At 53.2% G+C, this 25,414-nt stretch overlaps 10 protein-coding genes across 10 annotated transcripts; 5 read left to right on the top strand and 5 right to left on the bottom strand.

Moving 5' to 3' along the window:
- The first annotated feature begins 2,436 nt into the window (after positions 1–2,436).
- On the top strand, positions 2,437–3,860 carry BDZ99DRAFT_431710 (uncharacterized protein). Its single transcript, XM_033717298.1, has 3 exons — positions 2,437–2,878; positions 2,950–3,280; positions 3,338–3,860. The coding sequence occupies exons 1-3, from the start codon at positions 2,679–2,681 to the stop codon at positions 3,713–3,715; spliced, it is 909 nt and encodes a 302-aa protein (XP_033584510.1). The 5' UTR covers positions 2,437–2,678; the 3' UTR covers positions 3,716–3,860.
- A 397-nt stretch (positions 3,861–4,257) lies between these two features.
- Positions 4,258–5,417, bottom strand: BDZ99DRAFT_431707 (isopropanol dehydrogenase; the record flags this gene model as incomplete). The annotated part of the gene is made up of 1 exon (XM_033717297.1): positions 4,258–5,417. One exon carries the CDS (start codon positions 5,415–5,417, stop codon positions 4,299–4,301), a length of 1,119 nt encoding a protein of 372 aa, XP_033584509.1. The 3' UTR covers positions 4,258–4,298.
- Positions 5,418–5,779: 362 nt separating this feature from the next.
- BDZ99DRAFT_18160 (GCN5-related N-acetyltransferas-like protein) lies at positions 5,780–6,959 on the bottom strand. Its single transcript, XM_033713060.1, has 2 exons — positions 6,747–6,959; positions 5,780–6,695 (listed from the first exon to the last, which is right to left on the bottom strand). Exons 1-2 carry the CDS (start codon positions 6,784–6,786, stop codon positions 6,130–6,132), a joined length of 606 nt encoding a protein of 201 aa, XP_033584508.1. The 5' UTR covers positions 6,787–6,959; the 3' UTR covers positions 5,780–6,129.
- Positions 6,960–7,133: 174 nt separating this feature from the next.
- On the bottom strand, positions 7,134–8,432 carry BDZ99DRAFT_374743 (uncharacterized protein; the record flags this gene model as incomplete). Its single annotated transcript, XM_033714937.1, has 2 exons — positions 7,134–7,404; positions 7,438–8,432. The coding sequence occupies 2 exons, from the start codon at positions 8,430–8,432 to the stop codon at positions 7,134–7,136; spliced, it is 1,266 nt and encodes a 421-aa protein (XP_033584507.1).
- Positions 8,433–8,905: 473 nt separating this feature from the next.
- Positions 8,906–11,575, top strand: BDZ99DRAFT_373302 (apses transcription factor-like protein; the record flags this gene model as incomplete). Its single annotated transcript, XM_033714859.1, has 3 exons — positions 8,906–9,013; positions 9,063–10,755; positions 10,845–11,575. 3 exons carry the CDS (start codon positions 8,906–8,908, stop codon positions 11,573–11,575), a joined length of 2,532 nt encoding a protein of 843 aa, XP_033584506.1.
- An 883-nt stretch (positions 11,576–12,458) lies between these two features.
- Positions 12,459–15,063, top strand: BDZ99DRAFT_18136 (dihydroxyacetone kinase-like protein). Its single transcript, XM_033713058.1, has 4 exons — positions 12,459–12,712; positions 12,841–13,986; positions 14,040–14,174; positions 14,223–15,063. The coding sequence occupies exons 1-4, from the start codon at positions 12,706–12,708 to the stop codon at positions 14,705–14,707; spliced, it is 1,773 nt and encodes a 590-aa protein (XP_033584505.1). The 5' UTR covers positions 12,459–12,705; the 3' UTR covers positions 14,708–15,063.
- Positions 15,064–15,269: 206 nt separating this feature from the next.
- Positions 15,270–15,709, bottom strand: BDZ99DRAFT_470529 (uncharacterized protein; the record flags this gene model as incomplete). Its single annotated transcript, XM_033721635.1, has 3 exons — positions 15,270–15,531; positions 15,609–15,641; positions 15,693–15,709. The coding sequence occupies 3 exons, from the start codon at positions 15,707–15,709 to the stop codon at positions 15,270–15,272; spliced, it is 312 nt and encodes a 103-aa protein (XP_033584504.1).
- Positions 15,710–16,291: 582 nt separating this feature from the next.
- Positions 16,292–20,611, top strand: BDZ99DRAFT_405234 (uncharacterized protein). Its single transcript, XM_033716421.1, has 3 exons — positions 16,292–16,666; positions 16,725–16,878; positions 16,960–20,611. Exons 1-3 carry the CDS (start codon positions 16,552–16,554, stop codon positions 20,375–20,377), a joined length of 3,687 nt encoding a protein of 1,228 aa, XP_033584503.1. The 5' UTR covers positions 16,292–16,551; the 3' UTR covers positions 20,378–20,611.
- Positions 20,612–21,619: 1,008 nt separating this feature from the next.
- Positions 21,620–23,068, top strand: BDZ99DRAFT_513778 (uncharacterized protein; the record flags this gene model as incomplete). Its single annotated transcript, XM_033724751.1, has 1 exon — positions 21,620–23,068. The coding sequence occupies one exon, from the start codon at positions 21,620–21,622 to the stop codon at positions 23,066–23,068; it is 1,449 nt and encodes a 482-aa protein (XP_033584502.1).
- Positions 23,069–23,854: 786 nt separating this feature from the next.
- Positions 23,855–24,727, bottom strand: BDZ99DRAFT_470526 (uncharacterized protein; the record flags this gene model as incomplete). Its single annotated transcript, XM_033721634.1, has 1 exon — positions 23,855–24,727. The coding sequence occupies one exon, from the start codon at positions 24,725–24,727 to the stop codon at positions 23,855–23,857; it is 873 nt and encodes a 290-aa protein (XP_033584501.1).
- Positions 24,728–25,414: the final 687 nt, after the last annotated feature.

The raw sequence follows: 25,414 nt of genomic DNA, 5'->3' as shown, positions 1-25,414 counted from the left end.
TTCTGCGATGGTCAGCCCTCGTCGCACTTCCTCCTCGAGCAAAAGTGTAGCCGCCATCGATGTCGAAATTTGTCTCGTCAGGAGACGTGCGAAAGAGCGGTAGTCGTCATCGTATGGCCGGCGGGGATTCAAACCGATGACCACAAAACCGCCAGTTGCATTGCGAATTGACGAGTGGCCTGTTGCTGGTCGAATTGCACATATCAATACAGCGTTACAAGGATCTTGAAAAACGCGACTAGTGATCTGTGCGACAAGATGCTCGGGCAAGCTACCGTCGCTGAGTTGTAGGTGCAAGGGCTCAGATAGATCTGCAGCTCTCTGGAAGAAAGGTACGAATCCTGCTTGACCTTGGCTAGCCTCGACCTCCATTCGGTTCAAGACGGCAGGATGGTCGAGCGGCACTCCCACAACTCCTTCAAGAACATATTGCTTTGTGTATGGAGCGTAAGAGGTATTAGGAGACCCCAACCCAGTGGGCTTTGCTGGCTCCTCTGTAGCAGAATACGACATTGCGAAACAGATATCGTGTTGGTTTTGGTCAAGTGTTTCTAGAATTCGAGCCCAAAAGCTCTTGAGATTGGGATACGGGGCGGTCTCCTCACTCAGTTTGAGTAAAGTACTGGTTCGCCTTTCTGCAAGCATTGCCTTCGTCTGTTCGAAGGTTTGTTGGATCCATCCGATGGTTGTATTGTCACTATCGATGATTGGGACCAAAGCCAGAGAGAAGAACGTCTCTTCGTTGGGTCCGAACCCCCTGTCCATCAAAACGGGTAAGTTGTCTACCCTGACGCCTCGTCTAGTATTCAAACATTTCTGAATAGAAGGCATCAGGCCTCTCATGCCGTGCTCGAAAGCGAGTCGAGGGTCCTTGCCAAATGCAGACGGGTGTCCAGTACCCACGAACGGTATAGCAGATTCGCTATATAAGCAGGTCAGTTCGGGGCCTATATGACATTAGCATTGCGTCAACATCGCGGCATCTCGATCAAGATTGGGGATGTTACCTAGCTCTCGGCCTCTAGAATTGCCCCAGTACAGAAATGTTGGAGACGGGTTGGCGAGCATCAGGCCAACCATCGTGTGCAGTTGATGCGACCACAAGTGCATGGGCCCCAGCGCCGTCGAGCCCCAGTCAAAACCTCGGACAAAATCGGCATAGTTCGAAGCCTCAGGATCTAGGTCCGCAGGGGCGGAGGAGGATGTGGCATGCTCCAGAGAAATGAGAGACCCACCGGAACCGCTCGTGGAATTCCGAGAGGTGTCAGAGATAGAGTCCGGGATAGTCGAAGTTATATTTGCCGATATTGAAGAAGCTGCTCTCCCCCGCACTAGGAGGTCTGAGTCAGGTGGAAGATCCGGTACATTGGAGTACTTTCTTTGGTCTAGCAGTGACTTGATCCCTTTCTGCGCTCCGCTTATGATTTTCCACCGGTTCCTTATCGTAGAGGCTTCCCACAGGAAAGCATGGTAAGAGGTATCACCTTCTTGTCCGTGTTTGGAAGTACCGAGTAGCCAAGCGCGAAATTCAACGATCTCTTGGAAAGCGAGGTCAGTTTCCTTTTGTCCTACCATAACACTAAGAGGCACTCTAGAGGTCCGCATTTTCTTGTTTTGATATGTGACGGGAAGAGGCACGACGATAGGAATGCTCCGAAGGTAAGCCAGGTCTTTGATGTCAATTGCAAAAACAGGTGCTTGGGAATCTTCAAGGAGGTCCACAATAGAAACATCTCTGAATGCGCGAGCTTGTGTGGACCTCTGCAGGCCGTCCTCTCCTTGCTCCGATCTTATAGAGGGGTCGCCAGAGGAAAGGTCATAGTGGCTTAAGGAGCTGGTATCCTCGGATTCGATATCATATTTAGTGTGCGATGACTTGATCGGTGACATAGCCTCTGGCGGCAAGGTACCGTACCTTAAGTCTTCGATAGCATTAAGATCGCGGAAGACTAACGTAGTCCCGAGATACTGTAGGCTCGGAGGGGCACGAAGCTGAAGGCGAAGACGATTACGAAGACGGATGAGACTGATGATTGGGTGTTTGGGACTGCCGAAAGGGATGAGTGCCTACACGACATAATTTCCCTATTAGCCGCAGCGTGAAACACAGTGAATAGCTCAAAAGGCGCATATTGACCCATGAAGCAGCGTAACGCGGATAAAGCGCAGGTCAGAAGCTGATGTAAGTAAGGTAGCGATGCTGATGTAGCGATCGTTGAAGATGGATGGGGTTCTCAGGGCTAATCGAGAGGCGCTATCGTTCTGTCGTCTGATCTTGGCGATTTAGGCAGTCTCTGAGGTGAATAGGAATGCGGCTTGGGGTACGGGACGATGAGTGCTGAAGCAAATCATGAGGTCAGATCTGAGCGTCCAAGCTTCAGATCGCGGAGTTACCCCTTGTAAGGAGGAGCAAGGGAACAGGAGCAAGGGAACCAGAGCTCCTTCACCACAACAGCACCCAGTCCATTGGAAGGGCACAGAACGATCGAAACCAACGAAATACAGGACCAATTCTGAACGATTCGCTCGTATCGGATTCGTCATGAAACGCGTCGTCTTCGCTTGGTCTGAGGCCTCAACGTTTACTTTCGCCAGGCTCCAGCATAATGAGCATATATTAGGGCCTCGATCACCGCTAGGTCCCGAGTGCTTCGTTGTAATATCCTTATACCAGAACCATGCCTCTTGCTCCTTTGGATCGCCTGCCCACGGAGATTTTGGAGGAAATCTTCAAACTTTCCCTCTGGAGTCTTGACCTTCCACTGGCCTCTCCCCATCTCGCATCGAAGCTCGCCTCGAATCATTGCTATCTAGGAGTATGCTCGGCATATCTCTCTGCACCGATTGGGGATCGTATTCTACAGACAAAGATTCAATCGTAGGTCTCTTGGATTCTAATCTTGTGCACGTGATACCTAGGAATGTGGTAGGCTGACGAGTACGATCTAGTCGCATATTCGCCTGCAGGTTTATGACGTGGGAGTTCTTCAAGACATTTATCACAAGGTCCTACGAAGAGGCTGGCTGCGTTTGTGGTAATGACGGCTGCTGGAGGCCTATATGGCCGCCTGCTTTCTCAGACCCTGCCTCAATGCAGTTCACTATGGGACATCTGCCCCAATTGAGCTACATAAAGTGTCGAATTCCCATGAAACTTTTACATGGGCCTTGGACGGAAGAGAGAACCCAGTTCCTTCGGTTTCTTATTGAAACCAGTTCAATGACGGTTGACTGGGCTGATAAAGAGACACGCCGACTTGCTGTGCAAGGCAAAAAGGAGGTATGGATACTGTTCTTCTCCACCTTGGCGTCTCCTACTAATGCCGACACTTTTTAGGCGATTCTTACGAGAAACCACAACGTGGTAGATCTTTTCAACCATAACCGTCGTCTTGGAAAGCCACCTAGCCTAGACCTAGTACAGTTTGCGGTGTTAGAAGGTGGCTGTGATAGGACCATTGTGTTTGATATCATGAATACAGCTCGTACCTGGGGTTTCCGGCACTGGGCAAGTGATGTGCTCGACGACTGGGTAAAGAAAGCGGTGAAAGAGGGCAATCCGAAGGGTGCTTGGCTTAGGGTGAAATTGGAAGAACTAAGGAGTGGTAAGGCTCTGACTAGCCATGCCGGCAACTATGAGATGGAAGGTGATGTTCTACAAGTAAGGGATAATGGAGGAAGTCGAGTCAATGAGGTGCGGAGTCGAGTTAGGTAAAGCCACAGCATAAGATATTATCTCGTCTTGAAATATTGTTTTGCTGACCTCCAAATCTCAAATCTGTGCTTCTTCCACTTCCACGTCATTGACATTGTCGTCTGCGCCCTCATTCTCGCTCTCATTGGTGAGGTGAAACCCACGGTTATACGCCTATGTACTTTTAGGACTCGATAACTGTATAGTAAATTTGCCCATACTTCCTGCCATAATGTGCGTTTCTCCAATCTCCTTCTCCGAAAAAAATTAATTCGACCTACACGGCAACAGCATCGCTCACAAGCTAACCAGCCACCTTATTAATCCATGGATCTCCTTTCTTTATACCAAGATCCCAAGCCTCACCCTCGCCGTCTCTAATTTCGAAACAAAAAGCAGCATCGAAACGTCCTACAAAGGCATGATTTACTGCAATCCTAACCCACTTCGCTTTCTTGTTACTCTCTTCATTTCCGTGCGGGTGAAAGTAAAGTAGTAGGTAGGACCGCTAGAGTTGGCCCAGCGAATATTGAGAACAGTTCGAGATGACAAACTTCATTTTGGTCAGATTCTTAAGCTTCAAGCTTGACTACAGTCCCACTACCTAAGCATTCGGCACTAGCACAACGTCCCCTCCCCACCCAGTCCTCTCAGTCGCGAAGTCTAAAGCCTCCTCAATCTCTTCAAGCCCGAACGTACCCGCTACTGTCATCCCACTCGCCTTTCCCATCGTCAAATTCCCAAACTCTACCATCTTGATCAACCTCTCCGCCTGCGTGCGCTCATACATGAACTTCCCTTTCACCGTCAAATTCCTAAACATCATCAACCCATACGGGACCTCCACACCCCGCTGAATCCCTCCCATAAACAGCGCCGTCCCACCCCTCTTTAACGCCCCTAAACACGCCGTAACATGCGTCGGCGTCCCATCCCTCCCCGCAGCCGGCGGCGACAAATCCATATAAACCTTCGCCCCCTTCCCCCCCGTCGCCGCAAACAACGCCTTTGCATCCTCTTCCACATCACTCACAAGCCTCACACTCACCAACCTCTCCGCCGCCCCCGGGAAACTCTTCAACTTCTCCAACCCCTCCGCACTCCGCCCCGCCGCCACCACCCGCGCCCCCATCGCCAGCGCAACCAACACCGCGCCCCCGGAGAACTTCCCCGTTGCCGGCGCCACAATCACCGTCGTCCCCGCGCCAACCCCGGCCTCCTCCAAGCCCCCGAACGGCACCAGCACCGTCGACAGCCCCGCCAGCTCTTCCACCCCATACCGTGTGAGCAGCGCCTCGTCTAGGGGATAGCAGTTTTCGAGCGGCGCTTTCACGATCTCAGCGTAGCACCCGTCCCGCCAGCTCTCGCGCATCAGCTTCTGGCTGCCCGCGCTCACGCCGCCGTGCAGGCCGAGCAGGAAGTTGCAGTCCGCGTCATCGCGCGCGGTGATGGTGGCGTCGACCCACACGAGCTGGCCCGGCAAGAGGGCCGTGGCGTCCGGGCCGACTTCGAGGACGCGGGCGACGCAGCTGGCGCCGGGGACTTGGGGGAGGGCGAGGGCGTAAGGGAGGGCGCCGGTGAAGATGGCGCGAGCGTAGGATTGGAGGCCGGCGGCGAGGACGCGGAGGGTGGCGGAGCCGGGGGTTGCGGACGGGGTGGGGACGGTTTGGAGAGAGATGGGGGTGGTGAGGGAGGAGAGGAGGAGGGCTTTGTGGGTTGTCATTTTGGAGTGTAAGTTTGATGTAGGTTTGATGGAGACTTCGAGCAGTAAAATTTTGAGAAACAGATGGGATTGATGTGAGGGGATGTGTTATGATTAGTAAATGGAAGGTGGAAGTTCTTCGTTGAGAAGTTGAAGAGATGGCTTCGTCGGCAGCAGGTGGTAGATATGTAGATGTCTATGACTGTAGCTACGCCTCCTCTTACTCGTTACTCGGAGATAAGCACTCGCATACCGCTTCGTGGTACTAGGATATGAATGCGAAATGCGAAGAAATGCAAAGCCGAAATACGGACGGGGTTATGTGCGTTAAATCCGGGATGGAAATAAGCTGTGGGGAGACACATCTGTGTCGTCAACGCCGTCACTGTGTGCGAGGCTGAAGACTGGAGCGCTTTTGTGAGCAGTCATGAATATAATGGTGGCTTGGGTATGGCAGTGTAAGGGGATTAATAGTCTAGAATTTGCGTGCAGCTGACCAATGAATGGTGGCCATCGGGGAAAGTGCCGCACGACATATCCCAATGGATCCGGGATCATTGTTTCAAAAGTCGAAAGGGTTCCGACCAGCATTGAATATGGATACCCAGAGGAGGGGAGGTAGGTAGCTTGAACCCAGCCAACCTTGCAACGGAAAGACACTGCACGGTGGTACGAGGGACCCTTAGCTTCATTACTTTCATAACACCAACTCTTGAAATAATTTGGACTTTTTCTACACCTCCCGCTCCTCTCCCTGAGCAAGCTTCGTCAACGCGTCCCCATCCACTCTCAGCCCTACCCATTCCACCATTCTCTTTGCTCCTAGCGCCTCGTAGAATTCCAGACTCGGTTTGTTCCAATTCAGACATGACCACTCCAACCTCCCGCCATTTATCTTGACCACCTCCTGCGCCAGCTCCCGTATTAGCGCCTTGCCGTATCCCCTCTTTCTGTATTTCGGTTTGACAAAGAGGTCCTCGAGGTAGATGCCCGGCGCGGCGCGCCAGGTGCTGTAGTTGTGGAAGTATAACGCCATGCCCGCGACCTCGCCTTCGGGCGCTGTAAGAAGTAGCGTCTTTGCGAAGCCTTCGTGGGTTGGTAGACGGGGTGCACTATCTTCATGGAATTCCTTGCAGTCATGTTTGTGGTGAGGACACGACAAGGGTCCCGATTGTCGGCGAGTGCGGGATGGGGCAAATGAGAGGGTCCGCGCGAGCGACTCTTCCGTCGCCAGCACGGAAGATGTCTCGTTTTCATAGGCAGCGAGCTCGTGGATGAGAGCTAGAATGGTAGGAACATCTAGGACTAGGGTTAGCAAATAGTGGGGTGGATCTGTGCAGAACAGACGACCTTCGAGTGTCGCGAGGCGGATTGTCGCCGCAGTAGCCATTGCTTACGATTGGGAACAAAATGAACGCTATTGAAAAGGTAGAGACTCAGAGGGGACTATATGTGGCGGGAGCCTCAACAGAAGACACTTCGTTCACGCCCTATGTATGGTAGAATGACGAGCCTAGAGGTGGGTACTTACCAACGGAACCAGCCGATTGGACACAGATGAAACAGCTGCAAACACCAAAAACACGCGAAAACAGTGTCCGCTTTGGGAGTGCGGATTATATATCGAAATACGCCGAGAGCTGGCTCAAAGCCCTGACTAGACTACTGAGCTTGTAGCTGGTTTCTAGATGCTCTGCTTTATGAAGTGTCTCTCGAATCTGGTGGAGCTCACTCGTTCTATCGCGATTCTTTGTGCTGCAAGTCTGCCTCATTTTGCAAAAGCTCGACATTTTTCGGAGGCTTCGGTAGTCTCCCGCGTTCATCAACACCAGCAAAGAGGTCGGTTTCGACGGGTTCAGACCACACTCTTCGAAGGTGCTCCTTTGCGGCCGCAGAACCCCACACAACAGTCCATTTATTCCAGCCAGAATCCCACACAAGCTTACAGCAGAGACCTGCAACATCCTGGTACAGTCTCTGCATAAAGCGAGGCGTGATGCGGTTGCGGCTTGTGTAGTCCCTTGTGTCGACTGGAGTGGACTTGGGTGGATAGAGGCCGTGCAGTAGACGCCGTTTAGCCAGCCCCAATTCGGACGCGAGGTCTGATTGTTCCAGGAGACCCAAGGGTATCTCCGAGCCCGGTTCCCTGCTCGCTCGCTCTGGACGCACCGTTCCTAATGATCGTCGCGAAATCGGCTCACACTTTATGTCACCAAGAGCAAGGCTGTGGAGTCTATCCCATTCTTGCTTGGGCAGTGGCGGCAGCATCTTTTCCATGGCATTCTTATACCATTCTTTGACCATGTTCTTCGCACGTTTGACAGGCATCGGACGGCCCCAGATATTTGTGGTCGGCGCTGTCAACGAGGTTGACCTGAGGGTCTGCCGGGGATTGCCTGATGGCCGGTATTGGCCATTGGCTTGGATCACTGCATCCAATTGGGGGTATTCTTTGGAGATTCTGATTTCGGCCTTGTCGGCTGACTTCCCTTTGGGAGCGTCGAAGAATGAGAGCACCCTGCTGTCGTCATGGTACAGCTCTTGTAGGGGCTTCTTGTTGTTTCCAGGAGTCCCTTTCATAATAGCCTCAAGCGCGTCCGAGTTCTCCGGAATCGTAGGCTGTAGCAGAGGCTTTATCAATTCATGGCGCCGTCTGCCCGTTCGGCCATATGCAGCGAGTAAAACCTTCCGCAGGGGTTCGAGCTCGCCATTGTTCGCTCGACGAAGCAACGAGAGGGCCTGACGACCTTTCCGAAGTTTCTCTGAAGCTCGGAGATCGATGTTGGTCGCGAGGAGCCGTTTTCTGGGTTTTTGGTTGATTTCTCTGAACCACACGGACGCCTTGTCAATGGGCTGGTAGGATCGAAAGCGCCACAAGACGAAACGGTGGAAGTATTCGCGCGCAGTCTGGTCGGGCAGATACGACGCTTCCCGGAGCAGGGCGCGACAGAGCTGGGTCGGCGAGAGGTGCTCGTTTGGGGGCGTGCCACAAAGTTTGCGTGGTGTGGCGGATAGCAGCCGTGTGGTAGGCAGCATGAGTGAACAGTGAGTATGGCAGATGCACTTACGGCAGAGCCATAGACGCGTAGGGGGGCAAATAGACCCGGAAAAGTGTCCTGGAAGCCGTGTGGGAGGGTGGTGGAGAGGCACTTAGCGGAGGACGGCCACGCTTGCGTTGGTTCTTCGGCGCACGACGCGAACCGGGCACGTCAACTGGAAGGCCTCTTCCTCAACACCACGACCGCATCACCACTTGCCGTCGCCCATCCCGTCCTCGCGCACCTCTCCCGCCCGTGTCTCTGCCAGCGCCAGCAGAGCCGCCCTGGAATTCGTGCTCGTGCCAGTCGCACCATACACATTCCCATCCCGACACCCCTCACAGGCTCGCGCCATGCACTGAGCGTCTCCCCGCCCACCGACTCACCGCGTCCCCCGTTCGCTGCACTATGCAAGTTGCGCGCTCGTCCTTGGCATCCTCGTTCCCCTCGGCGTCCCCCTCGCAGTCCGCCATGTACAGCAACTCGCCGCACCAGATGATGGTGCAACCCTCGCCATTTAGGAGTTTTGGTGACTCCAATGGCTACACCCACCCCATGGAGAAGCCGCAGATATACACCGTAAGCCGCTCCCGCGCACGCTCCATTCTTTGCTAATCGGGCTGCCTAGGCCGTATACTCGGGCGTCTCCGTCTACGAAATGGAAATCAACCGCGTGGCCGTCATGCGCCGGCGCTCCGACTCCTGGCTGAATGCCACCCAGATCCTGAAGGTTGCCGGCGTTGACAAGGGCAAGCGCACAAAAGTTCTCGAAAAGGAAATCCTTACCGGCGAACACGAAAAGGTGCAAGGCGGCTACGGGAAGTACCAAGGTACCTGGATAAACTACCGCCGCGGGAGGGAGTTCTGCCGCCAATATGGAGTCGAGGATATCCTAAGGCCGCTGCTGGACTACGACATGAGCGCTGACGGAAGCGCCGGCCAGGGGATCGACACGCCGACGAAAGAGCAAGCCATGGCAGCAAACCGGAAGAGATTCTACACAGCCAGCATGGATGGCCGCAACTCCAGCCAGAACGTCGGCGGCACCTTTTTCTCCAACATCTCCTCGACAGCAACTAGCGCACTGGCTGCTATGAACAAAGTTGCAAGGATGAACTCTCCCGCACCACGACCTTCAAGCTCCTCCCAGCGGAGATCCATGGGAAGGCCGTCACAAGGACCTGTAGGCAGCCAAGAATCCTTCCGGGGAAGTCAACAGAGCGCTCCGAGCCTCAATTCTGAGCGCAGCTTTGGCGCAAATGGCACTGGCGATTCGGCATATGCCACTCAGCGCTACAGTGGAGACTATGACGGACCTGCCGACTCTCAGGAACCGCCACGGAAAAGAATGCGGCCATCCCAGGAGGACTCCTTTGCCCAACCAAACGGGGCCGAAATCTCCATGCGCGAGGGATCGCCCACCGAGCCTAATGACTCTTTCGTTTACCACCAGCCAGGGCAGCATCTGGCCACCGCCAATGGGGAAGTGCCTACTGCTCTAGCTCCGCTCCCACCGCCTAGTGATGAAAGATCGGAACTGAAGCAGGCCATGTTGACCGACCTTTTTGCTGATCAGTCTCGTACCGATTTCTCGAACCATCCTGCCATCAAAGAGCTTTCCGGCTCGGATCTAGACATGCCTATTGACAATACCGCAAATACGGCACTACACTGGGCTGCTACCCTAGCTCGCGTGTCGCTCATGCGACTCCTTGTCTCCAAGGGCGCGAATATGTTCAGGGGCAACGCTGCTGGCCAAACACCGCTGATGAGCGCTGTTTTGGTAAACAACAGTCTCGACCACAACAGCTTCCCGGAAACGCTGGAAATATTAGCGCCTCTCATAGAACTGAGAGATGCTCAAGGCCGTACCATTCTCCATCATATTGCGGTCACATGTGCGATCAAGGGTCGCGCGGCGTCGAGCAAGTACTACCTCGAAGCGCTTCTAGAATACCTCGTCCGAAGTAATACCGGTTCAAACAGTCAGTCCAACTCTTTCGACGGCAGCGGCAATTTAACAATGAAGCCAATAGGCCTTATGAGATTCATGCAAGAAATGGTTAATGCTAGAGACAAGGGTGGCAACACAGCTCTGAATCTTGTAGCACGCATCGGCAATCGTAGCATCATTTCGCAATTGATGGAAGTCCAAGCAGACCCCACGATACCAAATTACAAGGGCATGAGGCCCATTGACTTTGGCGTGGGAAGCGAACTGGAACGCGCAGACGCCCCGTCCATGAGCCAGATGAGTTCGCCAAGCAAGAGCAAAGCACCGTTAAGTAAAGTCGAGGAAACAAGCAGAGAGATGCTACCACGTAAGTGCTCCCTGAAGTCATTTGTCACTCAATTGCAAAGCTCTCTTTCGACAATTTCAAGTAGACTGTGCCACTGACCTTCACCGCAGTCTTTCAATCGTTCCTTTCGCAAGCATCAACACAATACAACCAAGAGTCCCGATTAAAACAAGACGCCATCGACCGTTTGAACGAATCTATAGCGCAACAATCCGCGCTCCAGAAATCCGAATCGCTCCACCTCGACACCCTCCGCCAGAATCTGCGCGCTCGGACCGACCGCTCGCAGCGAATCCTAAACCTCCGGCGCTGGCTGGACACACAGCGACGCGTCCTAAGCGTCACCGACCCCTCGGGCTTACAAGGCGCAAACAAGGTACGCGTGGGCGACGCAGACGAACATGGTGTGGGCGTCTCTATCCGTCTTGAGGATCTGCCCGAGACGGCGAAGAACGCGAGCAGGAGTTTGAATCTTCCGCCGTCATCGTCAGCCGAATTCCTCAAAATCCCACCGCTACCGCTAGATGCGTCTACCATGTCTCCCGAGCAGCAGATCTACCTTTCCCGCTTACCAAGTACGGCTGTGCTCCGGAGTAAATTGGAAGCTTATGTCGAAAACAACATCGCTCTCGCTGGGCGCAGCAAAGTGCTAAGGAAGACGAACGGCGAGCTGGGGACTATGTATCGGAAAGTCGTGTCGCTGTGCGCCGGCGTCGCAGTGGCAGACGTAGACGCCAAACTAACCTCGCTGATTGCAGCGATTGAGAGCGAGGAGAGTGACACAATTGATTTGGCACGTGTGAAGGAGTTTTTGAGGAAGGTGGAGGGGGTTGAAGGTTAATCACGCCTCCCTTTTCCCCATCAACTCGACTCGATGCGCTTCTGTCTCGCACATATATTATCAATGCTCATTGAGCTGCAACGGGCGGGGCAGTTATGTGTTCTGTTCCTTTTCTGCTGCCTTGTTCATGATGTGGGTGGGATCTGCTCTATGGGATATCCAGGGCTTGCATACCGGCGTTCGCTGTTGCGTTCCATTTTGTGGGATCGCCTTGGTTGTATGGGCTTATCATGAGTTCCTAATGTCTTTTTTTCATATGATCCACCAACGACTGCTTGGATCTGAATGAAGCATGACCTATTGGGAATATTGTACTTGTGTATAATCTGGCAAGACGAAAGGGAAAAGCAGGGTTCATATAGGACGTGGACGCCTTTGGGCTATCAATGCTTTTGAAGTTGCATGAGTTGTATATCCCTTTCTGTGCCCGGACATGTTCCGAATGAGACAAGCAATGATAGCTCAGATCGTAAAGTTCTACTACTTGAGATCAGAAAATTTCCGGTTTCGTTGAAAGATCGAGGCCAAAGTGACTACAATCAGAGGCGAATACAGTTGAAACGTGAACCAGTGAATTATCCGATTGGATTGGTGAACTCTCTCGCTACGTATGTACATACGGCTCTCGGTATCTAGAGAGAAAATCTACTAGGAAACGACTAGACATATCAAACCTGCAAACCTCATAAGCAAATGAGTACATATCATGAAGTGGAAACGATGAAATTCATCTTGAGCAAATTCAACAAATACCAGGCATCCTTGATCAAGAGGTCGACCATCATGTCAAGTATACAGACGGCATTTCCCAAAACAGACACCCGGGCGGGTGCTTCAATTTAGCGGAGATATTGAAAAACAAATGTCGTCTACTAAAAGTCTTCTGATCATGTGCATTTCATTCAGGTGCCTTTGCATACCTAGGTAACATAGGCAGGTCTGCCGAGACCTTACCCCGCGACCCCGCCCTCCGTGTGACGAGGGGTGTTTTGGCGTCACTGCACTCGTACAAAAAGAAGCTCCCTTTCTCCCGCCGTTTTAATGGAGCAAAGCCCCTCCGAAGACAATGACCCAGCAATGAGCTCTTCTTCCCGAATAACATCGAACTGCAATTGCACTTCCTGATCAACATGTCAGGTCCGTATATATACCCAACGTTCTCCAATCCCCCCGCCAATCCCCCCAAGCATCCTCTCCAGTCATAACAACAATACACTTCCCCTAGAAGCATTCTGTATAGTTGTCTAACCGCAGTCCAAACACAGCTGCCCACTTCCTAACCGACCCAACCCACCTCGTCGCCACCGCCCTGCACGCCTGCACCCTCACCAACCCCTCCCTGGCCCTCGACGCCGCCAACAAAACCGTCTACCGCCGCCCCTCCTCAACGCCCTCCACACCGACCGTCAGCGTCATCTCCGGCGGCGGCAGCGGCCACGAGCCCTCCTTCGCCTCCTTTGTAGGCCGCGGCCTCCTCGCTGCCGCCGTTGCAGGCACCATCTTCGCGTCGCCCAGCGCGGAGCAGGTCCGACGATGTATCTCGCGACGCGTGGAGAGCGAGCAGGGCGTGCTCGTCGTGGTGATGAACTACACGGGCGACGTGCTGAACTTCGGGATGGCGGTTGAGAAAGCGAACGCCGCGGGGGTGAGAGTGGAGATGGTGGTTGTGGGCGACGATGTGGGCGTTGGGCGAAAGGTGGGCGGGAAAGTCGGACGCAGAGGCATCGCGGGGACGGTGCTGGTGCAGAAGATTGCGGGGGCGTTGGCGGCGCAGGGAGCCGGGTTGGAAGAGGTGTATCAGGCGGCGAAGCTGGTGGCGGGGAATTTGGTGAGTATTGGGGCGAGCTTGTCGCATGTGCATGTGCCGGGCCGGAGCGTGGCGGAGGCAGGCGAGGAGGATTTGAAGGAGGGGGAGGTGGAGATTGGGATGGGGATTCATAATGAGCCGGGCTCGGAGCGGAGGGCGGAAACGTTGCCGGAGCTAGTGAAGACAATGCTGGCGCATATGCTGGATGCGGAGGATGAGGATCGCAGTTTTTTGCAGATCCCAGAGGGCGAGGAGACGGTGCTTCTGGTAAACAATTTGGGAGGGGTGAGCCCGCTTGAGCTGGGAGGTATCGTGAATGAGGTGGTCGAACAACTGGCGAAGGATTGGAAGATTCGGCCGGTGCGGATCCTCTCTGGAACGTACATGACGAGTCTCAATGGTCTAGGATTCAGCATTAGTCTCCTGAAGATACGCGACACGGGATTGGGCAACGGAAAGTCTATGCTGGAGTTGCTGGACGCCCCAACAGAGGCCACCGGTTGGTCAGCAGCAGTTTCGCCAGAGACATGGAACGCGAATTCCACTGCGACACGAGGGGAAGACGATGGAGACTCTGATGACTTCCAGCCAAGTAACCTTAGATGTAAGTTTGAACCGGTATTCCTGGTGTCTTTTTAGCTGCTGAGTGGTGTTTAGTGGACCCTGTCCTGGCCAAAAAGGTCGTAACATCTGCATTGGAAAAAGTCATTGCGGCGGAGCCAGATGTGACCAACTATGACACGATTGTTGGCGACGGCGATTGCGGAATAGGCTTGAAACGAGGAGCTGAAGGTCAGTGTTTTTGTACTAATGATGGAATGCTAGCTGACGGAAAGAAAGCTATTCTGAAAATGCTGGAGCGGGCAAAGAAGACAGACGATGCCGCGTTGTTCCTCCATAACATCATCCAGGTCGTGGAAACCAGTATGGATGGGACATCGGGGGCAATTTACGCAATCTTCCTAAACGCGCTCGCACACGGCCTCCGGGTGCAGTCTCCATCATCTCCCGCACCCGTCGACGTGCAAATATGGAGTAAAGCTTTGGAATCGTCTCTCGAGGCACTCAACAAATATACACCGGCACGGCCAGGCGACCGGACTCTGATAGACGCGTTGTATCCTTTCGTGGGGACGCTATCAAAAACAGGGGATATCAAGTCCTCTGCACAGGCTGCTGAGGCTGGAGCAAAAGGAACGCGAGGTATGAGAGCCAGCCTGGGCCGGACGGTATACGTGGGAGGTGAAGGATGGCAGGGAGTTCCCGATCCAGGGGCACATGGACTAGCGGAGCTATTGATCGGGCTTAGCGAAGGATTTGATTGATCTTCGGGAGTGGGTCGAATCTCGTACTGCATACTGCAGGCCATGAATATGTAACATCAGTGTCTCAAAGACTCTTTCTTTCCTCGTAGACGCCCCAGAAGCAATTTTGCCCGATTAGAGCCTTGCTTGTTACCATTCATTTAGGAGCAACGGCCGGTGCTGAGAGCGTGAAGAAGTAGAAATCATGACCCTGATTTGGTGACTACGTCATCTGTAGTATGGCTGCTTCTCAGCCCCGAACGCCAATCCGCTGTATTTGGACCCAAGGAAGCCGAATGAACCCCGCCTGATATCCACCTCCAGTTCAACTCAACAAGACCAAGATGACCGAATCTCCGCGAAGGAACCTGTGCAGTGTTAATTATGTGCGCGTTGTGCTGGATGTCCCCCTCATCCTCGATTTCCATGTTCCCTCTCCGCTCCCCATTCACACACCCACTTCTCAGAATCCATCCTTAGCACCGCACTCCCTCCGCCTCAATCTCACTAGCACATGCCTCCTGGGGTTGGAAGCCGGGGGGAAGGGGTTGAAGGTAGGGTGAAAATCGAGACCGAGAATGACCTACATTTTGCTGATGAACCTGTCCTTGTTGACCGCCCTTCCCTTTTTGCCCGTTGAGAGCTTAGGATGCTCAGTCCACATCTCCTTCACGTTCTCCAGAACCATATTGCAGTGTCGGTCGAAGGCCTTCACTCGCGCGAGGAGCTTGCGGTTGTTGCGGCAAGATATCAGGACCTGGGTGCGCGATCGCACCGCCGTCTGGAGGATGGAGAGGGGCCCCGAGCTGAACTCGTGTTCTTCTAGTTGTTGGATCTCGTACTCGCTGTCTCTAGAGTCAGCATGTTGCTACCGATCGATATGAAGTCTCTCATGTCCAGGCAGCTACTGAGGTGGACGTACGTGAGGTCAGCGCGCGGCTTGTTGAGTAGTTCCCTGTACTCGATTAGCAATAGATCTAAAGAATTGAATGGCTTAGAGACCTACTGAATTTTGTCCGCCATGTCGAGCGTGTTGGCAGTTGCAGGTGTTGTGGATAGAGCTCGAGGTGAAGCGGGTGGCCAGTTGAACAAGGTTTGCGGCGCCCGCAGAAACGTTATTCCGCCACGCGGGGTATCATAAATGTGGCACTCTAGAATACCTGTGCGTATGGAGGTGCACCACTGCTTGGGGTGCTTCAATGCATTTTCAAACATCTAAACGGGATAAAAGCTCTTCACTCTGGACTATGCGGAAATTCGCTAAAGCACTTCAAGCAGTGCTAGACAGGTGCACCTATGAGACAGCGTGGTGGATGAGTGTTAACAGAAAGTGGCAGTCCACGAATCCGTGAGGTATATACACATGTTTCGGTGCTTGTGTACACTTGTTTAGCACCGGATGAGCTTCTCCCCTATGTTATTGTTATCAAGGAATACCAGCTTTGGCAAGCCTGAGAGCTCCTGGGCCACCTCAGACGGTGTTGAACTGCTAGAGTCGTGCCACTTTTTTTCCCGCCTAGCGTATCCGCTAGCGTGATGGCACGTGCTCACGGGCCATTTGACGACGGATCGTGATGCTCTCACGCCCGCAAACCGACAGAGACACAACACGCCAATTACCGCACTTCTCGCCCCGAAAACACGCCTCGAGCTTCAGCAAACCTAGACGCTTCTAGACAGACACCCAATTGCTCGCGAACCTACGCGCTTTCACCTGTTGCATCGCGATATCTGCCCTGGACGCGCCGACTCGCGATGTCCATGCCAGCCTCCCGCTTTGACATATAGTGCCGCGTATCCTCCACCACGGCCCTCCACGACCTTACACACCTCACACTGGCCGTCCTCAACACCCACCACCGGCCATGTCCTCTCCGTCCTCACTTCGAGGGCATGAAACGCCTCAGCCGATGCCGCCGTCGATTGGTTTCGATGAAGATGAAGATGCCGCCGACGACATACCCCGACGATTGATGCGAGGTCAGAGTCTGCTCTACCCTAGCTATGTGAATACCACTGACTCTGGTGGCCACCATAGTCAAAGTCCTTTACACGTTCGACGACCAGAACCAATCGAACTGCCTCGCGCGGCTACCCAGCGCGTTGAACATTCCGACAGTTTCTCTCGATGAGAACACCCAAGTTGGGGTCATAGAACTGAAAACTTGTATTCAGGCTATAGTCACGGCTAGGTAGGCAGCTAGTAGATATAAACCCGCTTCATCAAATGCGGTATCACCCTCCGAACACTGCTGATCATACACGCTATACAGCCCCGAATTGGTTGCAAAGCTCGGACATGACTACACGGTGTATGCCTACGACTTCTCCGAATATGAGAACCCCCTCGTTGGCCAAGGCATGCTTTCTTGGATTCTGGCATCGACATCATCCACTCCGAACGCCCCAGCAAACCAATCGAATACCATGGTGACAGGTCGCGTCTGCAAAAACTTACTAGGCTTGTTTTCCAATGGTATCAAGGAGACTCTGGAGGTGAAGCTCAAACTAGTGCCTGTCCCTACGTGCCTGCAAAGCGAATATGTTGAAAATATGGAAAAGTATCGGAGCCTGAGCAAGATACTGCCGGAAGGGTTCGATTACAATTCCTGGGTAGAGTTTCTTAAGGCTAATCCGGGTATTGGGAAACTGGCCGGACAAGGCGCTACTTCCCCACCACAACCAGACCAACGAATCAACATGGGAGGCGTGGAATCCATACACCAGATGCTCACGCGAACCATATCTCCGAGTGATGATGGGAGGTGTAACGGGTATTCATACCGAGATGAAGAGTCATATAGTGCTCTAGGCAGCAGAGCAGGGAGTCCGACCCCGAGCATGCAGTCTTGCTCTGCTCTTCAACAAATCACTCAAGAAGCTGGATCTCGACCAGTCTCCAGGGCATCGATTAGGAGCGAAAGACCGCCATTGTCGCGGCAACAATCTTACCATTCCGAAATCCAACAAGAACAAACCGATGACGGGCCTGCTAAGAAACGAGCACGCATCACAAAGGTGTCGCGACCAGGCAGATCATCCTTTGGTATCGCTAGTGACTCGCTCCGTGTTACTGCCAGTACAGCTGCATCGGTTCGGCTCCATCGCCCCATTCCATCCTATCCTTCCAGCATAGCGAACTCCATAGAACCACCACCTCGCGCACCCACCCCTCGTCCGGGAGAAAGCAACCCTACGCACTTGCGTCATGGTCGCCCAACACTACCAAGTGCTTTGAGGCGTGGGTCGCTAGGCAACCAGCATACTCGATATGTCTCACCATACGCCGGTAATAGTCCGTACTCCGACGCTGTCGACTCGGCAGATGAGGATCAAGGCGGTAGCTCTGGCGAGACACCCATGGAGTTTCCTTCTTCCCCTCCACTTTTGCCACAGGGCCACAATTCGCCTGCCCCTTCGAGCCCTGGACTGCCAACCCTCCCCTATCCGGCTGATTCTGGTTTTGTAAGCGACAACATAATAGATCGGGAAGACGAAGTCGGCAGAACGAGACACGATAGTGAGGTATCTCATCAAGCTCGTCTGGTGGGACATAACAGGAATGATCGGACTTTCTCACATCATCCTTGGCAGGAGGACACCTTTGGACCCGCGGAGCCATTGCCCAAACCATTTCCGACTAATCGCAACAATTCATTGACCGGCGACTCCGAAACCTCTGCAAGTACGAATCGTGGTAGTGCACCAACGCCGCCTACTATGGAGCACAGCCATGTACCGAATCCATCGTCCATGGAAGACCAACTCGTCACCGCGTTGATACAATCGGCCTCTGCCGAAAATCCTCCTAGCCCTCAGCTGCTTGGTCCAGTTAACCCACAAGGTCACCCTCGATCCGAAAGCTGTGTTCAATTTGAAAATCATTCTAAATTCCAAAACTCGTCTCGATCCGAGAACGTTGTACAGCCCGAAAATCCCGCTCCGCCATCACGAAAAAGGTCTCGTCCAACTAAAGGAAGAACTTTGCCCCGCTCTCAGACTTGGTCTGGCAGCCAAACGCTATCTGACGTACCCACGCCGTTTCCAGGCGAGGAATGTGGTACAGCACTACCTCGCAGTGGTACTGGGCGGTCACGCAAGAAGAACATCCAGGAGAAAGCGGCGTCTGCGATTGCGGCCGGGCTTATGCCCCAATTTTGCAGTAACTGTGGGGAGATAGAAACCTCCACCTGGCGGAAGGCCTACGCCAGAACAGAGAACGGCTCTCCAGAAGACCATAGCCTTGCTTCAGCTGCCAAAGAGGGCATCGTTGGCTTCGAGATGCTGGACGCAGGGGAAGGCGAAGACACACAGTCTAAATACCGTATCTTCAAGCAGTCTATATCAGTAGACGAGCAGGATCTGAAGGGCTTCGAAGTACTGATGCTCTGTAACCCTTGTGGGCTATGGTTCAACAAGAGGGGCAGCATGCGCCCGCAGGAGATATGGACGAAACAAGCTGTGGATCCCGCGAACAAACCCAAGAGGAAGAGGAACAGGCCCAACAGGGGCAACCAGGACAAGAAATCTCAAGATCAGGATGCGATCATGTCTGATGCCATACAGGAGCCTTTTTCGACAGGATTCACGGACTCAATTACACCAAGCGATGGCGTTCAGGCCTTGCCCTCTCAGCCCCCTGCAAAAACGATCGATGTCCCAGGAAGCATTATCCCGACTTCTTTAGATGGAACGATGGAAAATAATGGGCCTGCTGATGAATCTGGCGCCTCGAATCAGATGGATGCTGCTGTCGCAGAAGCTGCGTTGCTGAGAGCCATCCAGTCCAGCCCCGTCAGATTTCACGGGACTAAGCATAGTCCGATCGATTTGGAATCAGATCTCACTCCTAGCCCGACGAGACGTGTTCTTTTTCCATCTCCCCGGAAGGAAGGCGAAATCAGGACATTGAACGATTGTCCCGATACAACGTCACCAACGCCGAGGGACGTGACCTCTAATCCTACAGAGGAATCCGTCGCACCAGGCCTTGAGCTAGACAATGCGGAAGATTTTGACAAAGAGAACTGCCCGCCGCTGCCGGACGAGCACGATGATCTTGCCCATCTGTTCGAGGAGATGGATCACGAAATTCACGGAACTCCCAAAAATGGACATTTGTTCTCAGATCTCCTGAAGACACCCACCCCTAAATCGGGAAGGCAGTCCGGGACACCAAGGCGTAGCCAGAACAACACGGCGATCTTAACGACACCTTCTCGTGGTGCACGAGTCGGGGCACTAGCACCCTTGACTCCCTTTACAGCTCAACTGAATGCAATCATGTCTGGAGGCATCGCTGGGTCATCGCCTTTGCAGCTACAGTCCGTTGATTATTCTGATCTTGGGATTTTCGACACGCCAGGAAGGAGTTCAAGCGCCATCCAATTCACTGACTGGACCAATGACGACTTCCTCAGCAGCGATCTCCCTATGCCCAGCTCACCACCGGGAGGCCTATTCTCACTTTATGAGGATCCGGCTACGTCTACACATGGCTTATGGGATGGGACATCGATATTTGGAAGCAGTGATTCCACCCAGCAAGATACTGATCAAGGACAGGGAGTGGGGTCAAAGGGACAAGATCGATTAGATCTATCTGCGATGATTGAAGAAGTTGCGGGCACAGGAAAAAAGTCCGAGGATGAGCAAGCCACGAATAACGCCCAAGCGATTACTGATGCATAATTTCTTTCTGTACAGTCACAATTGACGAAGCGTTTTGTGTTGCATTTGGAGGGAGTTCGGATCATTTGGCATGGCGGTCTGCTGTCTCAAGCAGCTTCAGAGCTCGTCAGGAGACGATTGTGGATTTCGTGCGCACACGATGATGGACGCACTCAAACTCTGGTAGCCATGTCTGTACTTATAGCTTCTGATGAAAAGGACCTCCGCATGGCGAGTATTCACAATTCTTTACCTGTGTGATGTGAATTCTAGTAAAATAAGCTTCTGATGCTCACGTAATGTCTTGGCCCGGTGCAGGTGGGTCGTTTGCAGGATGGCGTGGTATCCAGAGCAACGACACGGCTCTCCGTCTTTCTCGATTATACATTGACTGTTTTGTTTCTGTTCTCTGTATCATCAGCCAGGCTACTCTCGATCCTACACCCAATCTCTCTTACACTTGCTACCTTGATAGCCCACTTTCTGCACGTATTATGCTGTCGACCAAAACCCGCCTTCTTTACATGCACGACGCCCGTTGCCGATTGCATGTCCTAGCTTCCCGTAAGTGTCTCTCTAACCTATTTCACCTCGTTTCGACATCCTTCAAAGGCCCCTCAACGCTGATTTTGTTTCCCGTTCCCAGCGACGCAAAAGCAATTACGGCACGGCACGGAATGGTGCGTTGACGACACACAAGCTCCCGGTCAGCGCAGCAAGCCGCAAACGTTCGAAGAACCCCGATGGATTCTTCTGGCCTGACTCGACTGCTTCGGCGCCTGTATTGGGTAGATGCATAGCCTAGCCATCTTCTCAATTCACCTAAACCTCGCATACGAGTACACCGGGCTCGTTCCCTCTCCATCCAGGATCACCACCTATAGTGCCTCCGGAGGTTTGTGCACGCTCATTTGTCGCTTCTCAGTTTGCTCCTGTCAGATTTCAAATATCAGGACATGATGTCGCGCCTTCATGTTAGTCCGTATCTCACCCATGGTTCCAGGCTCGGCGCTCAGCGACGCCAAGGGCACTCACCAGACGTGCCTTCCCGAATCCCTCACACCTGCCTTCACTCACCAAATTTGTGAGCCACTGATTCCCGCCCAGCCGAGACTCAACTCCCGTGATGGCGTGTCCTAGCGTTCCTGACCTTCACTTCGTACTAGCATTTTCCACCGCACACCGCTGCTACATAACACTCTTTAGGGCACCATCCTCACAACACCCGCGCAACGGAATCTCGATCGACACCTCCGCGTCGAAATGGTAGGCGCATGGAAGGCACAGAGCGTGCGTCGCGCCCCGCAGCAAGATACACGATGGACAGGGAGGATGGCTACGAGCACCCTCGTGCCGAGCTTCGTGCCGGGCTCTTTAGCCCTGTACAAAGGGAGGACGATGAGGACACGTGGCTTCGATCGTGCCGTTCGACAGACCTTCAGGTTCCTCGACTTGCCCGCCGAGATGCGCCTCATGGTTTACGGCCAGGTCCTTACTTTCGATGGAGTCAGCGGATATTTGACTGAAATGGCTAGACACTGCTACTCAGGCATCGGTGGCCATCCACTCCTATCGATGACAACTCCAGCTCTGTTCCTCGTTTGTAAACAGATCACGGGAGAGCTCTCCAACGAGCTTCGGAAGGTTCCACTAGTTCTGCCAAACATCTTTGGAGTCGATGACCTCACCAAGGTCATTACCCCGAACATCCTGCGCAACCTTGAGCACGTTACAATCTCTATCCAGCAATTCGACGAAGACCAGTACTTCATGGTCAACATGAGATCTCTCGAGCGTATCGCCGAAGATCTAAGCCGGGTGTGGGAGTTTGGTGGCAACAGCTTGAAGAAGCTGACAGTCCGCTTGCACGATGATCGAATCTCTGCCCACTTCAAGCTCTGCCCTCCAACTCAATGCTATCTTCGTGAGGAGATCGACATGGCGCTCAGCGAGTTCTCATCTCTGCGCAACATCAAGGATGTCTCCTTCGAAGGCATCCTCTCGGACTTCGAGCATTCCGCGCACATTGCAAGCGCGATGGAGATTCCAACCAACTACCAGTTTATGGAACTCCCGCAATCTATCCGCAAGCGAATATACGACTACTCCTTGGATTATAACGAGGCGATGGATGTAATGGCAAAGGTCATCAAGCAAAAGGCGATCTTGAGCAGTCATGCACGCAAGAGCAAGAACGCCACCAAGATTCCCAGGGAGAAGATCCACCACGTGTACAGCCCTGCCATTCTCCGCCTGAACAAGGAAATTAGGGCCGAGGCTATGGAAGTCCTTCACGAAAAGGGCCTCACTATCAGTGCGGTGACACCAAAGAAACACAAGATCACAGAGTTCATCAGTGCTGCGACACTTCACAATGTTCGTAACCTCACCTTGAGGATCTCCGAAAGGACGCTGGGCCAATTGGAGGAGTGGAATAAAGTCAAGTTGGACCTGGGAAAAAATTTCCGGGAGAAGAACTCTCTAGAGTCCGTCAAGATCGATGTAATCTGCATGGAAGGCTCCAACTACTTTGTCGATGTCTTCATGAAAGTTTTCATGAATGATGTCAAGGAGCAGTTCGCTCTTGGCGGCGATGACTTTACGGTTGAGCACAACCTTCACAACGCCGTCAAATCCCCGAATACTCGCGGGCAGTCCAAGAAGCGACCCCGCGAGGACCAAGTACTCACGGCAATGGAGGGTATCTGCTGAGCTGGATTGGATACTACCATGGAGCCTCACCGCTATCTCGTCAAGTGCAGCAACGATACTCTGGTAGCTTCCACTGGACTGATGGACGGAAAAATATACAGGGACACGAGATTACTCAAAATACACACAATCATTTCCACGATTTCATTGGTATCGTATGGCCGGGGGTCTTACGGAGTGCTTTCTGCGCTTGCAGAAACAGGCGCTGGACGTTGCGGAATTAGTCGGATAGCATCGCCATCGTCTTGGTAGCACTATGCTAGTTGAAATGGGAAATGATTCATTTCAACGTACCTAAATTGGATGGTGAGGTTGTGAATGATAATACGTCTTTACTGCTATTTCAGGCACGTTAGTGCTTTGGGAGAAATCTAGTTATGCTTTTGGAGTCGGCACAGTAGGATCTAGACTCCTTTCCACATCTCACCATCACCACTGCTAGAAGACTTCCATACTCTAGAGGTAATTCTTAATAATGAGCAGTCCACGCGGGACTCGAATTCGAATGGCAAAACAGTTTGGCTGGCCTAGCTATTACTGCCTTGCTATACTGTAGAGCGGCATTTTTTACGGGATCGCTGAGCAGGCCTATGTCTGTTTCCGTTGGTTAGTATTGGAGGAGCCAAGAAGGAACTTCCTTTTAAGGTATCATTTGAGATTTGTTTGCCTAGATGGACCCTCATAATCATAAGGGCAGGATCATAAAAAACGCCTGCCAGCCCGACTTGAAGGCACTGCGCGCCCTTTTTCAAGTTAAAGCTCCCCGTAATTCTGACGGCATGACGCTCATCCCCTCAACTGGTCATCATACTCATTCGTGCCCATCCTCGCCGGCACAAACGGCGCACAGAACCTCACCCTCCCCTCCCCGCCCGCCTTCACCCGCTCCTCCTCCCCCGCAACCCACTCCCACACCTCCCGCGGATCCCGCTTCAGGAACCACAGCACCGTCACTCGCCGCGGCTCATTCGCCGCCCCCGCAATCTCGCCGATCCGCGCCAGCACTTCTGGCGGCATCGCCTCCAGCGGCCTTGTCGCGAAGACCATCGCACTATCGACCGGACTGTGCGGCACGCTGACTCGAGCAGGGAGGTGCACATCTAGCAGCCACTTTCTCAGGGCGCTCGAGTCCGGCGCCTCGTCATCCGCGTCGAGGATCTCCATAACGAGCCCAGGGGAGGGGTCGAGGAGGGTGAAGACGTCTCTAGGGGTTGAGGGGGAGTGGTACACGGTCCCGGACTTGTCTTGGAAGGAGGTGAAGACGTGGTCGCGGTGGTCGTTGACGCGGCACTCGGCGACCAGCCGGTTGTATACCGAGAAGCTCCATTCTTTGTGCTCGGCGATGCGGCCGGGGGTGATCCAGTAGGTGCTCAGGTAGCAGCCTTGCGAGAGCGGGTCGAAGAGAGCGTGGTCGCGGGGGAAGCGGAGCTGTTGGAGGTCGTGGGTTGCGACCCATCGTCGACCGGAGAAGAGCCAGGGCAGATAGAGAGCTCCCGAGAACATGTGGTCGTCTTCGTACCAGCGGTTGTAGGCGCGCTCGTGGCCCGGGTGGGGCTCGACGAGGGTGATGAGGGCGTGTCCGACGCCGATGGAGTGAGGACCGGTTAGGGGGAGGGTCGTGTAGGAACCGGGAGAGGGTGGGCCTGGAGGCTGAGACATTGTTTGTTCGAGCATGGGTGGAGTGTTGGTATATTTGGAGGGTTGCTGGAGTGGAGCATATTGATATTTTCACGCGATGTTAGTTGGTAGATATAGAGTTGAATGGGAGGTATCAAGAACTTCATGCAAGAGTTCAGTATCAGAAATTCCGCTTCGGAAGTTCGTGGGGCGGAAACCCCACATCGAATTTATATTTGTTGAGAGTTGACTCGGAAACGGCAGCAGGTTTAATTGGAGCAGGAGTTGGAATAGGTGTAGTTTTCGGAGCATTAATACTGGGTGTAGCAAGAAACCCCAGCCTCATCATAGTTTTCAGATTCGGTCCCATTAATGCCAGTGATAGTGTAATCGGCTCAATATCTTTGTAATACAATAGTGCTTACAATAAATTATAACCGTATATAGGATAACGTATTCCACAAGCGAGCCGTCCACCCAAGCGAGCCGTCCACTTCATCATGAAAACCTGCCTCAAACGTTAATTGCTCCACAACGCCAATAGATATCAACTATATACAACTTGTAGCCTGATCTGCAGCAACCTCTGCATCGTTTTTGCACGTACGAATGTTGTGCCCTGACTCGCCGCAGCGCCCACAGCGCCGCACGATTCCATCAGAGCCTGCTCCACCTTGCTGCTTTTTGCTTTGAGCGTCCTTCTCGAGCCGTTGAGCAGCTATTTGAGAG

The sequence above is a fragment of the Mytilinidion resinicola genome (genome assembly GCF_010093595.1).
Source record: "Mytilinidion resinicola strain CBS 304.34 unplaced genomic scaffold BDZ99scaffold_1, whole genome shotgun sequence".
Classification (NCBI taxonomy): Eukaryota; Fungi; Ascomycota; class Dothideomycetes; order Mytilinidiales; family Mytilinidiaceae; genus Mytilinidion; species Mytilinidion resinicola.
Note: the sequence above shows the minus strand (reverse complement) of the source record. Positions and strands in the feature narration are given on the sequence as shown.

Excerpts from the sequence above, each read along its gene's own strand:
- BDZ99DRAFT_18160 (XM_033713060.1), bottom strand. The coding sequence starts at position 6,786 with ATGGCTACTGCGGCGACAATCCGCCTCGCGACACTCGAAG. Across the intron at positions 6,696-6,746 it reads CCGCCTCGCGACACTCGAAG|ATGTTCCTACCATTCTAGCT; the intron begins GTCGTCTGTTCT and ends CCCTAGTCCTAG.
- BDZ99DRAFT_18136 (XM_033713058.1), top strand. Across the intron at positions 13,987-14,039 it reads CCAGCCAAGTAACCTTAGAT|TGGACCCTGTCCTGGCCAAA; the intron begins GTAAGTTTGAAC and ends AGTGGTGTTTAG. Across the intron at positions 14,175-14,222 it reads CTTGAAACGAGGAGCTGAAG|CTATTCTGAAAATGCTGGAG; the intron begins GTCAGTGTTTTT and ends ACGGAAAGAAAG.
- BDZ99DRAFT_405234 (XM_033716421.1), top strand. The coding sequence starts at position 16,552 with ATGTCCTCTCCGTCCTCACTTCGAGGGCATGAAACGCCTCAGCCGATG. Across the intron at positions 16,667-16,724 it reads ACCCCGACGATTGATGCGAG|TCAAAGTCCTTTACACGTTC; the intron begins GTCAGAGTCTGC and ends TGGCCACCATAG. Across the intron at positions 16,879-16,959 it reads CAGGCTATAGTCACGGCTAG|CCCCGAATTGGTTGCAAAGC; the intron begins GTAGGCAGCTAG and ends CACGCTATACAG.
- BDZ99DRAFT_431710 (XM_033717298.1), top strand. The coding sequence starts at position 2,679 with ATGCCTCTTGCTCCTTTGGATCGCCTGCCCACGGAGATTTTGGAGGAA. Across the intron at positions 2,879-2,949 it reads CTACAGACAAAGATTCAATC|TCGCATATTCGCCTGCAGGT; the intron begins GTAGGTCTCTTG and ends AGTACGATCTAG. Across the intron at positions 3,281-3,337 it reads CTGTGCAAGGCAAAAAGGAG|GCGATTCTTACGAGAAACCA; the intron begins GTATGGATACTG and ends GACACTTTTTAG.